The sequence below is a fragment of the Delphinapterus leucas genome, chromosome 16 (assembly GCF_059928025.1).
Source record: "Delphinapterus leucas isolate spDelLeu-1000000601 "Yukka" chromosome 16, BTC_Dleu_Yukka2, whole genome shotgun sequence".
In the NCBI taxonomy this organism is placed as follows: domain Eukaryota; kingdom Metazoa; phylum Chordata; class Mammalia; order Artiodactyla; family Monodontidae; genus Delphinapterus; species Delphinapterus leucas.
In genome coordinates, this window is record NC_143144.1 from 63055937 (window position 1) to 63069707 (window position 13771).

General features: G+C 49.2%; 1 protein-coding gene across 1 annotated transcript in view; it reads left to right on the top strand.

Annotated features, from left to right (window-relative positions):
• Nucleotides 1–233: 233 nt before the first annotated feature.
• The window catches only part of SORCS3 (sortilin related VPS10 domain containing receptor 3), a 587799-nt gene continuing 574261 nt past the window's right edge, over nucleotides 234–13771 (top strand). The window contains exon 1 of the mRNA XM_022568819.3: nucleotides 234–884. Coding sequence (XP_022424527.1) covers nucleotides 258–884 — 627 coding nt within the window. The 5' untranslated portion in view covers nucleotides 234–257. The remainder of the gene's footprint in view (nucleotides 885–13771) is intronic.

Sequence of the window (13771 nt, forward strand, 5' to 3'; positions counted from 1 at the left end):
GGCATTTATTGATTTTTCTCGGGTTTTGGAATCGCCCCGTGGAGGAGACAGCAAGCCATCAAGAGCCGGGAGGGAAGAGTGGAGAGGACCAGCAAGGCGCACCAGGCCGAGCCACCTCCTTCCCGGCCGCCCCCTCCGCTCTCCCCCGACACACACTCGCTTGCTTGCTTACCGGCGCCTGCACACCCCCCACGCCGACCCGCACCTCGGGCGGGCGCCACACACTCGGCAGCCCGAGCCGCGGCAGCCGCAGCGGGATGGAGGCGGCGCGCACGGAGCGCCCCGCAGGCTGGCCCCGGGCGCCCTTCGCCCGGACTGGGCTCCTGCTCCTGTCAACGTGGGTCCTGGCCGGCGCCGAGATCACTTGGGACGCAACGGGCGGTCCTGGGCGCCTCGCGGCTCTGGCTTCGCGGTCCCCGGCGCTGCCTCCTCTCTCGCTGCGGGCAGTGGCAAGCCAGTGGCCGGAGGGTCTGGCGAGAGTACGGAGAGGCGCCGCACTGGGGCGCCGGCCGGGACCAGAGCCACTGCCCCAGCCAGGCGGAGGCAGCAGCAGAAAGAAGCAGGGAGAAGCCGGAGGGCTGTTGCCGGCAGGCGCGCAGTGGGGACGGGGCATCTCGGCTCCTGGCAAGCCTGGCGGTACAAGGAGGAGTCGCCGGGCGCAGTCCCCCAGTGCCCTGGAACGCGGAGACACCCAGGCTACTGTCTTAGCCGATGGTTCCAAAGGAAGCCGGTCTCTGGCCAAGGGTCTCCGGGAGGAGGTGAAGGCACCACGGGCTGGGGGGTCGGCGGCCGAAGAGCTCCGGCTACCCGGCACCTCGTTCGCGCTGACCGGGGACTCGGCCCACAACCAAGCCATGGTGCACTGGTCGGGACACAACAGCAGCGTGAGTACCCACCCGGCGGCGGATCTCTCTGCCGAAAGCGAGGGAAAATGGGGGGGGGGGGCGGGAACGCTGGGAAGATAGTTGCTTTGGGTCTAGGTGGAGGCAGGGGCAGGGGGGCTCCTCGACTTTTAGACAGACTGGTTCATCCCTCTTTCCCCACACCCCAACAGGTTAGTGGAGTTTGTTGTAAGACAGCCAGTGCTTTTGTTTACCGGAGACCCTAGGATTGGGGCCGCCCGGAGGGGAGAGGAAGAAGAGGTCCTTTACGGGATCAGTGCCCACTTTCTCTGGTACTTGGCTTGGAGAGTCAGTTTTCCTGTCGTGGGTGTGTGTGAATTCTTGGGTGAGGACACAGATTGATTTGGGGAAAGAACCGCTGGATAGACTGACGGGTTTCTGCGACTGCCCGGGCTTCCCCCCTTTCCCCTCCAATCACGCGAAGGAAAGCCAGGAGGCTGAGGCCACTCGGACTCTGGTACTCCTGCCCGCCGGGCTAGGATGCTGCCTCGGACTCCAGGCGCACTTTCTCCCAGCCTTAGGGGAGGCTGGGCCTTCAGGCAACACTAATTCCCCCTTCAAAACCCAGGCAGCACACAGCTGATTCACTTCGTTAGTTATACAGGAGAAACTAACAACACTGTAAAGCAATTATATTCCAATAAAGATGTTAAGAATAAAAAAGAATAAAAAACCCAGGCAGCTGACCCGAAAAGCTATAGGAGGGGCAGAAAAAAAAGTTTAAAGTGTGAAGTGAAATTCAACACCCATCCTGCACCCCTCGTTCTCACGCATGCACAAGCACACGTAAGTCGCTGAGCAAAATACTTGCCCCGGCCGCTGAGTCCTGCAACGACAAACTCGCCAAGTGGAGTTGGGTCCCGGTGCTTTCTGTGCACCTCTCCACGCCTCTCTCTCCGCTGCCAGGTTAACCTGGAAGCTGCTGTTCGAGAGGTGGCGCCCTGGAGTCCACGCCGGCGGCTCCGGCGCCCGCGGCCAGGCACCGGGCGCAGAGTACCGTCTGCGCAGCCCGCAGCTCGGGCCGGAGGAGCTCCCCACCCTACCCCCCAGCTGGCAGCCAGCGCGTGCAGTCCAGCCCAGGATCCGCGGGGGATGGCCCTCGGGGAAGAGAGGGGACGGCCTCCGACGATTTACTCCACTCCCCTGCCTTCCTCGGCCCCCACTTCAGCCAGTCCTGCAAAAATCCTTTCCTCATCTCTGGCTCTGAGGATCAGATCAGAGCCCGGCACTGGGCAGAGTCTGGAGGATGACAGATGTCTGTACTGGCAGCTTTGGGGAACTCATTTGATGGGAAAGCACAGCCCCCGCTCCCTTTATATTTCTCTTCATGACTGACATTAAAGATTTCCCTGGGAAATTTTGGCCTTATTTTAACAGGGCCTGGGGGGTGTCACGGGGGTGAGTGGTGAATAACAGGAAAGCCAGAAGTCCGCAGAGAGCAGCACATCAGCAATACCGAGCACAGATTTCCTGGTTCTTACTGACACACAGCACGACGCAGGCAGCCCAGCCTGGGTTGGAAGCATTTGGGCAGTGCAGCTTACCAGCAGCGTGGTGGCTGACTCTACCTGCCTCCAGTGAAGGCCCCCCATAGCTTCGCAGTGGACGGCTCTGGACTTGGGCGGTGGGCAACGTGTGCATTTGGAGGGATGGGTGATTGAGGACTTACAAGTCCCGGAAGGACTGTGTGTGTGTGTGTGTGTGTGTGTGTGTGTGTGTGTGTGTGTGTGGAGAGAGAGAGAGACAGGTAATTCTCTGACCGCAGGGACTGTGATTCTCAACTTCCTCTTAGTTTGGTAGTGAGGAATTGTGTGTATGTGTGTTATTTTGTTCGTGTTCTTACTCCATGAGGAGGATGGACAGGATGTGTCGAAGTAAATGTACCCCTAGGAGAAGGAGGAGGTGATATCTTCACATATCTGTGATTTTAACACTGCCACATTTGGACAATATAAATTCACTCTGTCTAAAGGGTTTTTTTATGTTTCTGCTTTTATTTTAAGGATCATTTTCGTGTGTTGACAAATTCCCCGAAGATGGGACGTTAAAGAGTGCTTTCTGCAAGTAGTAATTAAATGTGCCTGGCTTTCTCTGCCCATCTTCAAGGCGGTTATACAGCAGAGGAAGTGAGGGGGCAAGTTTAGCCCTATACCCCCCAGGGAAGTGGCTCTTCAGTTAAAAGGGGGTGCAGAGGGCCTGAGGAGTGGATCAGTTGGCCTTGGAGTCCTTAGTGACAGTGATGCGATTTGGGCAGTTCATTAGTAGCTCCTCAGGGCTTCATTGGTCGTGCTTATGGCCAGTCTCACTGTCCAAGCAAAGGACAAGGCAGTACAGGTGAGTGCAGGGACCCCGTGGTGTCTACGCGCTCTGGTCCAGAGAGTTACTGCCTCTTTAGCTTTCGGGCTGGACCTGCCTCTTTTGATGATGCTTCACAGGCAATTCCAGCCAGAAGGGCTTCTTTGAGTGTACGTCTGTGCTGCTCTGAGGAAGACGAGGAAACAGGTTAACATGGGCCTGCCTTTAAGGAAACAATCCTGGGGGAGGAGCTAGGAAACCAGTTTCTGCAACATCACCCAGTTGGTTTCTTTCTCCCCTCCTCCTTTCCTGAGGACAGCAAAAGAAGGCGCTGTTAAAATAAAGCCAGGGGGCTTCCTGGTGGCGCAGTGGTTGAGAGTCCGCCTGCCGATGCAGGGGACATGGGTTCATGCCCCGGTCCGGGAAGATCCCACGTGCCGCGGAGCGGCTGGGACCATGAGCCATGGCCGCTGAGCCTGTGCGTCCGGAGCCTGTGCTCCGCAATGGGAGAGGCCACAACAGTGAGAGGCCCGCGTACCGCAAAAGATAATAAGTAAATAAAAATAAAGCCAGGGTGAGGAGCGATGCAGCTGATGTTCCTTCTGGAAGTTCCCTTTATCGTTGGTTTCAAAGTGGTAGGAGATGTCCCCAAGGCAGAGAACATGGGTCCTTGCACCAAGCTCTTTTGACATGAAAAGAGAATTCCATCTTCCCTTCTGACATAAAGGGTGTTAAAACATGTCCTTCTCTGGGAAGGCCACCAGTTTAATTGTTAACACATTGTGAGGCTTCCCGCTGTCCCTCCAAGTGCCTCTGGTGGACCTCATTCCTGGCGTGAGGTCCTTTTTGGGGAGAGTTTCCAGTTACCCCGTATAATGGAAAATTGAGCTCCACTCTGGCCGTTTGCGTTCAGGCATAAGGAAGTGGACATGCAAGGGAAGCACCTCCACCCCACACTATGTGCCCAGCATGTGCCCAGGGGCTGAGAGTCTCATTCTAGGCTTGAGTCACATATTCACTTTGGTCCCAGGAGTGGGGTGGGATAGCTTGGAGGGCAATGGGGGAGGCGCCCAGCAGGCTTGAGCCAGGAGGGGATGGAGTCTGGGTCCCCCTCTGACCTTTCTTGCCCTGCCAGGTGTTTCGGGGGAGAGGTGAGTGGGCTTGAGTTTGGAGCCTGTACTCTGTCTTATCCGTTGGGCCACGGGGGCTGATTGGAGCCTGTATTCTGGAAGAGCGATTTGCCTTTCTCTCTGGTTGTCTCCAGCTGAGATCCTGGTGATTGATGGGCTAGAGAGTGTTTCACAAACACCCAAAGGGAGTCCAGACCCTGTGGCTGACAGGGACACAGAAAAACACATCATTCTGCTCTTCTCCTTCAAAAGAAGAAAGGCGCCTCCTTGCTTGGTCAGTGAGTTGGCAAATGGCTCTGGAGAGTGGAAAGCTGTGAAGACAACAGCCCACTTTCCAGGCCCCCTCGGCATTGTAAGCCTTGATGGGGATCCCCTGTTCTGGTGCTGAGGTGAGAGTGCTGCACCCTCCCGTAGATTGATCCCCGATGCCTTTCCTGCAGCTCATTCCCAGAGACAGCGATTTGCAGGCTGCTACCCCTGCAGTGTGTCTGGCTGGAAGGACTTGCCAGATAATATTCAATTCATGTGCCCAACTCTGCACCTTGGTGAAGAGAAACAGGGAGATGCTGATAACCCGGCATCCTTACCCTGCTAGCAGGGGGAACGCAGACTCTCCCAGGCACGATTTCATACCCTTAACTAATTCAGCTGGACGGTGTTCTAAAATATTTACTCTTAATGTGCAAAATAGTGACAGATTTGATCAGATTAATTGTGTTTCACTCACTGAGCATCTAATTGTGGCTCCCAAACAGATTTTTCAAATAGCTTTTGGCTGGGTTGTCTAACCTTCTCGTCCCCGCTCTCAGTCCCCGTGTCACGATATCTTAATGCATTTTGCCTTCTCAGAGGCTTAATAAAGAAGCCTGCCACAAGCTCAATATCAAAAAAATAAACAACCCAATCCAGAAATGGGGAGAAGACCTAAATAGACATTTCTCCAAAGAAGATATACAGATTGTCAATGAACACATGAAAGGATGCTCAACATCACTAATCATTAGAGAAATGCAAATCAAAACTACAATGAGATATCATCTCACACTGGTCAGAATGGCCATCATCAAAAAATCTACAAACAATAAATGCTGGAGAGGGTGTGGAGAAAAGGGAACCCTCTTGCACTGTTGGTGCGAATGTAAATTGATACAGCCACTATGGAGAACAGCATGGAGGTTCCTTAAAAGACTAAAAATAGAACTACCATACGACCCAGCAATCCCACTACTGGGCATATACCCTGAGAAAACCATAATTCAAAAAGAGTCATGTACCACAAAGTTCATTGCAGTACTATTTATAATAGCCAGGACATGGAAGCAACCTAAGTGTCCATCGACAGATGGATGGATAAAGAAGATGTGGCATATATATACAATGGAATATTACTCAGCCATAAAAAGAAACGAAATTGAGTTATTTGTAGTGAGGTGGGTGGAACCTAGAGTCTGTCATACAGAGTGAAGTAAGTCAGAAAGAGAAAAACAAATACCATATGCTAACACATATATATGGAATCTAAAAAAAAAAAAAAGGCTCTGAAGAACCTAGGGGCAGGACAGGAATAACAACACAGACGTAGAGAATGGACTTGAGGACACAGGGAGGGGGAAGGGATGAAGCTGGGACGAACTGAGAGAGTGGCATGGACTTACATATACTACCAACTGTAAAATAGCTAGCTAGTGGGAAGCGGCCACATAGCACAGGGAGATCAGCTTGGTGCTTTGTGACCACCTAGAGGGGTGGGATAGGGAGGGTGGGAGGGAGACGCAAGAGGGGGGAGATATGGGGATATATGTATATGTATAGCTGATTCACCTTGTTATAAAGCAGAAACTAACACACCCTTGTAAAGCAATTATACTCCAATAAAGATGTTAAAAAAAAAATAAAGCCTGCCACAGAAGCTGTTCTTCAGGGGTTTGCCAAAAAGAATCTGGTTTTAATTAATATTACAAGGGGAGCCATCTCCGTGGAGATGTAGCTGGGAAATGCAGGGGGACATAACAGCAGTAACTACGCCTGGTCACCGTAGGCCGGGGGTGGTGAGTGGAGGGGCCGCACACCGGCTGTTTGTCTGCGGCCCGGGGGTGGTGAGTGGAGGGGCCGCACGTCGGCTGTTTGTCTGCTCTGCCTTTTCTCTGATGGCCCGGTTACAGGGACTGATTTGCTTCTCAGATCCTGCAGTGATTTCCAAGGTAAGCCGAAGTTGCAAACTCCTTAATTGGGAGGCCCAAGTTAATGATGGCAGAAATGCAGCGGTTGGAACTCGCTTTGTAGTTGGCAGAGAAGGAATGCGGGAAGTGGCTTCTCAGATTGTGTTGGATTTAAGGGAAGGGAGTTGTGTGGTGGGAAGGCTGAGGAGGGAGCGGGGGCAGAAGGGAGAACTGCTCTTTCCTCGGCTGTGTAAATCCTCCTGTAACTGGGGACACTTTGGAACCTGGTGATCGTCCTCTAGGGAGCAGAGAGGTGTGACGAAGCTGGATGGCTGAAACAGGAGGGTGTGTCTGGAGGGTTTATCCAAGGCCAGGTACACCAAGGCCTGGGGGCTGGACTCGCCTGTTGATTTCCTGCTTCCTTTGGCCTCTTGGCTGGCTTGAGACACTTCCGTATGAGGAGAAAATGTCAAAGGATGAATTTTCAACAAGTTTGGGGGAAAAGAGGTCTTGTGAAGTTGGAGGTAGAAAGTGTAGCATGCCAGTGCCTGGCGGGCCACTTTGGGTAAGCAGCAGTGGCACTATGGGGTGGATGGCCTTCAGCTAAGCATGGTCAGCCCCCTGTTGTGGTGGGTTACTGAGAGAAGGGTCTGGATGCTGCTCTGACTTTGTTGGCAGAGTGGAGATGAGAGAGCTCTGCTTTACACACAGTAGAGAAACTCAACTGTGTTTGACCAAGTTGGTGAATGAGTGAGTCCCAAGTCTCACTGAGCAGAGGCTATGGAGGGATTGAAAACCCTTGTCCCTTGGGATAGCGATGATTCCTTTCTCAGGTTGTTCATAACTTGACAGGTCCTATAATCAGGAGCATTTCACCCAGGACGTCTTCGTTCTCTCTTGAGTACCTTTAGTCTCTTGAATTAAACTCCAGAGTCCTTTAGCCTGCCACTCAAGGCTCTTCACTGCGTATGTCCTGGATCTGCTTCTCCAACTCTGCATCTGACTGTTCCCTGATGGGCCCCTTCACTCTAGCCAAGGCAGCCCCTTCGTTGTCCCAGACCCCTTCTTGACTCAGGCCTTTGCTCTTAAGGTCTCCTCCACTCAGGATACCCCTCTTCCTCTATTGAGATGCACCCATTACTCATGGCTCAGTTTAAGATTCAAACATGCTTCTCTATAGAACCTTTCTTAGAAGCATTTATTTTTCTTTCTCCTAACTGTTTATAGAATTTACAGCCTGTACCACACATTTGATTATGTTTAGTTTGCACTGGGTTATTTTATGAGTGTTTTGAAGGTGAGGGATGAGGGATAAAATGCTTACAGCAGCATCTCACCCCCACACCTGCTGTGAGTTCTGCTTTTCTCATGTGTGCCTTGTGACCTGTGGCCTGGTGCTTGGCACGTAGCTCAGTGCATACTTGCTGAGCTGATCCTGGGAACTGGACAGTGCCCTAGCTGCCCGGGGAGGATGGCTGACACTGTCTCTTCATAGCACTGAGTTTAAACACCTGACTTATTATTTTATATACAACTTTTAACATAAGATGTAGAGGCATCTCTACCCCACTTAGTAAGAGGATGGAAATAGGGACGAGTCAACAATCCTGGCTTCTTCCTCATGTGCTTCAGAGATCACATGGACTCACATAAGATATTCAGCCATTTGCCAAGTGTTCACTATGTGTGTGGCAGTGTTTTGGGGACTGTGGGGTTGGTAGGGCTGTGATGGAGGGCGAGACAAAGAAGGATAAGACAGCATTTGCCTCAAGGTCCTTCTAATATGCTTTGGGTATAAGGCTGCTCTTCTGTAAAGTTAAATAACACATGACAACAAGACAGATATCACGGGGTGATGTGTGGTTAATTGTCAAGTGGTCGTTTCAGGCTATGAGCTCAGAGGAGAGGGGATCACTGTGGGAGATGCTATAAGCATCTTAGACCGACAGAATGTCAAGGCTGGAAGTGAACTTGGGAATTGTTTTCATCACGTCATTCAGCATAGAGATGAAGGGTATGAGGCTCAGACAGAAACATGGTACCCTGTAGCGTGGACTCTCTCCTGGTCTTTCTCTCTGTAGCCATCCCCTGTGCACTCCTGGTTTTCTCCTTTCCCTTGCTTTCACAGACCATTTTCCTTCTAAGAGGACTCATTTTCATTCCAGTGAGGTAGGGTGCTGCCCATTTTATAGGTAGGATAGAGTGAGACCTAGTATGAATATACACAAGGCTAGCCAGAGAGGCTTAGGAATAGGTTCCTCCCTCCTGTTTCCTGACTCTGTCCTATGGCCATCCTGCCTACCCACCCAGTGGCTGCAGACAGTAAGCACCAGCTGCTTATATGTACAATCTGTATCTTACTAACTGTTGTTAATGGGGGCCTTTTGTGAGTCACCTTGTTGAGTCAGTGAGTGAACCAAGCCTGGTTGCATCATCAGGAACATTTTCGCTCATTTATTTTGATCAGTGTAGTTTGGCTTTAATTATTTATGGAGGACTTCCCTGGTGGCGCAGTGGTTGAGAGTCCGCCTGCCGATGCAGGGGACACGGGTTCATGCCCCGGTCCGGGAAGATCCCACGTGCCGCGGAGCGGCTGGGCCCATGAGCCATGGCCGCTGAGCCTGCGCATCCGGAGCATGTGCCCCGCAACGGGAGAGGCCACAACAGTGAGAGGCCCGCGTACCGGTAAAAAAAAAAAAAAAAAAAAATTATTTATGGAAATGCTGTTCTTTATAGTATGCTAATAAACATACTATAGTAAATTTCCAAAAAGTACTGGAGCCTAAGAACTTCAGGATTGCACAGATAGCTTTCTGCTATTAACTCCTTGCTGGGGAGCAGAGGAAACCATTCCTACTGGGTTGGGGTGAGAGGACCCGGAGCTAGCCGTTTAGGGCTGTTGGTGAGCAAATCTGTGCCCATTGCTACGCAGGGGCCTGGTACTTGGCCTGTGCTGGAAGAGAACCTAGTTTAGGGGAAAAGCTGGACATAGTTATATAGGGTCATCAAGGATCTTGTTAGGTTGTAGGTTATTTACCCTGGGTATGATTGTATGACTTGTGTGAATTCATACTTGTGAAGGGTTTTCATCATGAATGCCATCCTCTTCAGGATATATTAGGAACAGAGGTAGACTGGGAACAAGAAACAAAGCCATATAGTAAACAGGAGCAAGGGTTCTGGAGCTGGATGCCTGGGTTCGAATCCTGCCTCTGTCTCTCTCTCTCCTCCTCTCTCTCTCTCTCTTTTGTTTTTTTAAGTTTAATTTAGTCTTAAAAAATTTGAAATATAGTTGCTGTACAGTATTATATAGGTTACAGGTATACAATATTGTGATTCACAGTTTTTAAAGGTTATCCTCCATTAATAGTTATTATAAAATATTGGCTACCTTCCCTGTGTTGAACAGTATATCCTTGTAGCTTATTTTATACCTAATAGTTTGTACCTCTTACTCCCCTACCCCTATATTGCCCCTCCCCACTTCCCTCTCCCCACTGGGAGCCACTAGTTTGTTCTCTATATCTGTGAGTCTGCTTCTTTTTTGTTATATTTACTAATTTGTTATATATTTTTAGATTCCACATATAAGTGATGTCATACACCATTTGTCTTTCTCTGACTTACTTCACCTAGCATAATACCCTCTAAGTCCATCCATGTTGCTGCAAATGGCAAAATTTCATTCTTCTTTATGGCTGAGTAGTATTTCATTGTGTATGTATATAGACCACATCTTCTTTATCCACTCACCTGTTGATGGACACTTAGGTTGCTTCCATGTCTTAGCAATTACAAATAATGCTGCTGTGAACATTGGGGTGCATGTATCTTTTCGAATTAGTGTTTTTGGGTTTTTTTGGATCTATACCCAGGAGTGAGATTTCTGGGTCATATGATAGCTCTATTTTTAGTTTTTTCAGGAAGCTCCATATTGTTTTCCACGGTGGCTGCACCAATTTACATTCCCAACAACAGTGTAGTATTTGTTGTCTTTTTGATGACAGCCGCTCTGACAGGTGTGAGGTGATACCTCATTGTGTTTTTGATTTGCATTTCCCTAATGATTAGTGATGTTGAGCATCTTCTCATGTGCCCATTGGCCATCTGCCTGTCTTCTTTGGAGAAATGTCTATTCGGTTCTCCTGCCCATTTTTTTTTTTTCCTGCCCATTTTTAAATTGTGGTGCCTGCCTCTGTCTCTCAATAGCTGTGTGACATTGGGCAAGTTGTCACCCTCTCTTGTCTAGTTTTTCACCTACAAAAGGGAGTGATAATAATAGTACCTCTCACACTGGGCTATTTTAAGGTTTAAATAAGATATTGTACATAGCAAAGTGTTTAAAAGAAATGCCTGACCTGTAGTTAGTCCTCCAGATATTTTAGTTAGTTTAGTTGTTATTCTTATACTAGAAGGGGTTTTCTCTTCATTTGCAGATGGAAACACGGAAGCAGAGGAAGGAGGTACTTGCCCCAAGTTTCCTAATGAGCTGATCGCAAAGCCCTTGGCTACAACCCAGTTCTCAGTGAGATGCTCATTTCAGTCACCTCCCATAGTGCATGTCCTGACTCAGACGAGTCTTTGTGTGTCTGCCTTCTGTGTCATGCTAAGGGAAAACAGTGAAAGAGAGAAGTGTGAGTGGCTGGGGACCTGGCTGCTTGAAACTCATACTTAGAATTTGTAATAGAAATGGTTAGAAGCAGGTGCTTAGAGTCAGGTTAACGATTATACTAACAGATAGCTAATAAGTGGAACATTTTTTCAGGGCTTTTATTGAGTGGAGTTTTGAGAAAGGCATCCAGAAAGATGAAGAGTAGCTTCTCTTGGCTTGGGCACCCATGATTATACCTCACAGCTAATCATGGAAGACTTCTTGAAGGAAGTGAGTGAAATGTGTAGCTTTCATAGAAAATAGGAGAACACAGGGCTGCTGGGACTGGTGGACAAGAAAAGCCTGGAGTGCCAAAGACTCATTTCATCCAAGTCATGGGATGGACCTTGGTGTTCAAGGTTTGTTTCTCCTTTCCATCTCCTACCTCTGCTTTGTGCCTGGCATGAAATGGGGATACCCGTGGCTGGAGCTCTCTGCATAATATCTGCAGCCTCTTTCCCAGAATTATCATATTGGCCAAACCCATGAATATTTTGTAATAATCCACAACCATCGAGGTACAGGTTTGTACCTGCCTGTACCCTTTTTGCCTGTACCCTGTGCACTTCGAGTGGAACCTGAGATCCCTACACAGACACTAGAGGGAGTGTTGCCCTGGGAAAGAAGTGAAAATAAATAGGATGAAATAATGAAACAAATACTGCATGAGGAATTGTTCCAAGGGAGTGAAGAAGAGCGGTAGTAGCCTGCAGGTTCATTGTGTGAGGGCTGGTCTGGTGACCCATAGATGAACAATTGATTAGCAACCGCGCAGTTGAGTCCTGGGGGACTGATCATTCAGCCCCTTCCCGCAGAAAAAAGGAAATGGATGTTTTGTACAAATACAGCCATTCTGCTGTCCATTCAACCCATAAATGACTCAACGAAGACTCCAGAAGTAAATGCAGCCAGGAGTGATGCTCAGGCTTGGGTCTTCCATCTCTTCTGCATTTTCTGCCTTTGGGCTCCCTCACTTTCTTGGGCATCGTGGTCAGTTAACATGAGCTTATTGAGTTGAATGACATAAGTACTTTCTTAAATACTTAAAACTGCCTGGGTAAAGAATGCGTGTCTTGGGAATGGGGAAGAATCTGGCTGCTTCTTGCTGCCTCCAGGCCTAGGGTCTGCATCCCTGGGACATCACAATGGCCTCGCACCCGTTCCCAGGTCCCGTGTACCTGACTCAGTCATCTCTAAGCCTTTTTGGCATCTATGTGAGGTAAGCAGTTTCTCTTCCAGATGGGTAGAATCAGGTTAAAGAGTACACTGCTGCGTAAGAAATGAGCTTTTTCTTTTTAAAATCTGTTCTCAGTGGGAGACGGAGAACAATTACGGAGTTGAACATTTTTTTCAGTTGCTCAAGCTGCCATATCTGAATGTGATTACACGTACTGGGGGAACTCGTCACGTGAAGAGTTTTGAGGCCATGGTACTGGAGATACAGAGAAGCTTGTTTACCAGGGTGGAGGCAGGTAGAGGAAAGAATCTTTAGAGGCAAAAGAGTTGCTCATGTAACTGTGTTGCTTTCAGTGTTATCTGTGCTTGAAAGCAAACTTTTCACTGGAAGATTTCTCAAAACTCAGACTTTTTTTTTCTGATATGGGAAGGCCCCCAAGCAACAGTGATTTCAAACAAGTCTCTGAGCCTTAGTTTCACTGGCTGTAAAATGAGGATAATACTGGGATGCTGTGAATCTTACAGATAATACTCTGAAGGGGTTAGCATAGTAGGCTATTACGCTGGTTAAAAAATGTTAGTTCTCATTATCGTCTAGGCAGGAAATGGGGTAGGTTGAGTGTCTGTCCTTTTGTAGTGGATATGTTGGTACCCTGCCCACATGCCCTCTGCACTTGCCATCTGTCTGCAATCTGGCCTGACTTCTAACCACCAGCACCAGGGACTGTGCCCACTGGGGCTTTCTTCGATTACACAGGTGCAGGCTGGAAGCATCAGGGAATTGATTTCCGTCAAGGAGTAGGAAGCAGCCACTTGACAATGACTGTTGGAAGCTGGTGGATAAATACCCCAGCTCCCTTGCCCTTTGGGGTGGGGTAACTCTGAAGCTTGCTTTCTACACCATCTTCCAGAGCCACCAGTGGGATTAAGCCCCAGTTGCCTAAGGTGGTAACTTGCTTGCTTTATTGGCTACCTTCCCATCCCTATCTCCTTTCTCTACCCCACAGTCAGTATCACCTGGGATCACCTACCAACTAAACTACGCTTGACCCTTCAACAACGTGGGGTTAGGGACATGGCCCTCCACACAGTCAAAAATCTGTGTATGACTTTACAGTTGGCCCTCCAGTATGTGAAGTTCCATGTCTGGGGATTCAACCAACCAACTTAAAGACAGGCAGAGAGAAAGAATAACTTCTTACTCTTCCTTTGTGCTCTATTCAGGCCTTCAGTGGGTTGAATGAGGCCCACCCACATTGGGAGGGCAATCTGCTTTACTCAGCCTACCAATTCGTATGTTAAACTCACCCAGAAACCCCTTCACAGACACACTTAGTATAATGTTTGACCAAATTTCTGGACGCTCCGTGGCACAGTCAAGTTAACACATAAAATTATCCATCACACCAAATCAGGAATTTCCCTCATCTCTTTAAAAATTCTGCATCAGGCCCTACC